The sequence below is a fragment of the Triticum dicoccoides genome, chromosome 7A (assembly GCF_002162155.2).
Source record: "Triticum dicoccoides isolate Atlit2015 ecotype Zavitan chromosome 7A, WEW_v2.0, whole genome shotgun sequence".
Taxonomy (NCBI): domain Eukaryota; kingdom Viridiplantae; phylum Streptophyta; class Magnoliopsida; order Poales; family Poaceae; genus Triticum; species Triticum dicoccoides.
This window is the reverse complement of record NC_041392.1, coordinates 55,799,624-55,802,006: the sequence shown is the minus strand read 5'-3', so window position 1 is coordinate 55,802,006 and position 2,383 is coordinate 55,799,624. Positions and strand designations below refer to the sequence as shown.

At 39.6% G+C, this 2,383-nt stretch overlaps 1 protein-coding gene across 1 annotated transcript in view; it reads right to left on the bottom strand.

The window, feature by feature from the left end:
• The window catches only part of LOC119333073 (sucrose transport protein SUT5-like), a 3,963-nt gene extending 2,204 nt beyond the window's left edge, over nucleotides 1-1,759 (bottom strand). Inside the window, exons 1-4 of the mRNA XM_037606101.1 lie at nucleotides 1,604-1,759; nucleotides 1,366-1,431; nucleotides 979-1,077; nucleotides 489-553 (exon numbers count right to left, since the gene is read on the bottom strand). Of these exons, the coding sequence (XP_037461998.1) occupies nucleotides 489-553; nucleotides 979-1,077; nucleotides 1,366-1,431; nucleotides 1,604-1,759 (386 nt within the window). The remainder of the gene's footprint in view (nucleotides 1-488; nucleotides 554-978; nucleotides 1,078-1,365; nucleotides 1,432-1,603) is intronic.
• Nucleotides 1,760-2,383: the final 624 nt, after the last annotated feature.

The following is a 2,383-nucleotide window of genomic DNA, read 5'->3' as shown; positions in this document are numbered from 1 at the left end:
CCAACTTGTGAAGGGAAAAAAAGGACTTAGATGAAAACATTTTCAGCTTTTGACCCCTCCAAACACTCTTATTTCATCAGATAAAGGGGACACCTACATGCAAGCTAAGAAATGAGTTTCTACTATTCATGTTATACCGTGTTTCGTGTGCATGCATCCACTGTGTGTCGGTACTTGCAGAATCATGTCATGTTTTCTAGTTTCGGCAAAATTTGTCTTGTTCCAATCTGCTAGTACATGAGAACTCTTATTAGTACATAATGATTATTGAGATTTTCCCCTTGTTTCAAGAGTGTATTCAGCATGTTCCATTAGGTTTCGGCTTTTTTCAGAGTGCCATATCTTAATGATTCATCGTATTGTATATATCAACAAAATCCGAATGCACGGATCATATTCTACGGTGGATCAAAGCATGCACATTATACATCGTGTATGGTAGGAAAACCACTCTATATTAAACCAACGAAAAATGTATTGTTACAGACCTGCAGTTCTCTTTGGTGTCGCCAAGGTATTGCCCAATGTCCGCGGAGAAACCGATGAGCATGCCCTGTTCAAGTCAGACTTTTTGGCTACAAAAAGAATTGACAGTACGTCCAATCTATACCAATATAAAAAGACCCAAAGGGGCATATCCAAACCATCTCGACCGCCAAATCATGTTATCTAGCGGTTCAAATCACTCCAATGTTGAGCACCAAACACGTTTAACACTCTAATTATCCACCACTGCCATTGGTTATAAACACGTTTTGACTCAACGCTATCCCATGAAATCTGCCATGTAATTAATATCCTACCATTCCCGCGAAAAAAGTAACTGATATCTTACCAAATACCAACGTGCAACAGATATATCTTACCTAATATAACGTGCAACTAATATCCTACCTAATATAAACGTGCATATGAGTTTTGAACATGAGTTTTGAATGAGCTAGTGGAAATAAGAACATGAGTTTTGAATGAGCTTACAGAGATGCATATGATGAGGCATTCTAGGATGATGAAGGGCCTCCTGCGTCCTATCCTCATGGTGCATCGGTCGCTATAGTAGCCCACGATGGGGTTTACCTAGGGAAAAAAATAGCACAGTGTTATGATCTACCGATGATCTCATGTCTTCCTTGTGAAATGCGTTTATAATTAACTGGGTTCACATCCCAGGGAAGGAAAAATGGAAGAAATTATCGACATGAGAAAAGTTGCGCCATTTTGTGGGTGCAATGCAATCACAGGATAAGCTTGACAGTAGTCACAAGTTCGGTGTCCTTGGCTACAATGGTGCATTATGCTTCTCCGATAAGATGACAAAACGATGGAAATGAAGACAAGATGAGATGGGTCACATGAAACGCTCACCAGAAATCCTGCGATCGGTCCGCCAATCCAGATCATGGAAGCATACTTGTGAGGAATCCCAAGATTCTAAAGCCCACGAGGCAAATCAACAGCACATATGGCAAAACAAAAGAGCCATCGTGAATATAACATCATCATCAGATTATAATATCATGAAACTTGACTTTGTCCGTTTATAGATAGATTAGAAAAGATGATGGTATCTGAGGTACTAGCAGTCGGCGATGCGCGGACGCACCTGGGAGTAGGGCGAGAGGAGGGACATCTCTAGGGCGCAGATGTACTGGATGCCGCCGGAGACCATGCACACGAGGAACAGCCTGAGGGCGGCCGTCAGGTTCTTCCGGCGCGCGCCGCCGTTGCTGGGGCCGCCGCTCTCGCCTGGCGGCGCCATGTGCTGCTTCAGGTGTGTTTTTCTTTTCTTTTGACACTAGGGTTGCAAGCTGCTGATGCCACCGGCTTGCCTATTTATATTCATTTTCTGGGCCAAGTGTCGCCCTCTGGTATGGCGGGCCTTTTCTACCAACCCATTAGCTAATCCATTGCTCCCCGTCCTCCCGCCAGGAGGGTTCAAAAAGTTCGCGGATTTGAAAGAAGTTCATGAGTTCAAAAATTGATTGTGGAATTAAAAATATGTTCTCAAATTTTAAAATGTTCAGCAATTAAAAATATATTCGTAAATTAGAAATGGTGGTGAATTCAAAATAGTACATGATTCAAAAGAAACTACGTATTTGGAAAAAACTTCATGAATTTAGTTTTCATTTAACAAGTTTCAAAATTGTTCGCAAAATTGAAAATCTTCATGAATTTTAAAATATTTGCAAAATTAGAAAAGGTCCACGAATTTAATTTTTTTGTGAACCAGGCAAAAGTTGATGAATTCCTCAATTTTAAAAAGGTTCGAAAATAAAAAAATTTGTTTCTAAATTAATATTCGTGAATTTTGATAAAGTTCATGAATTAAAAAATAGTATAGTAAAATAAAAAGAAAATTTTTAAAAATTCATGATTTTTT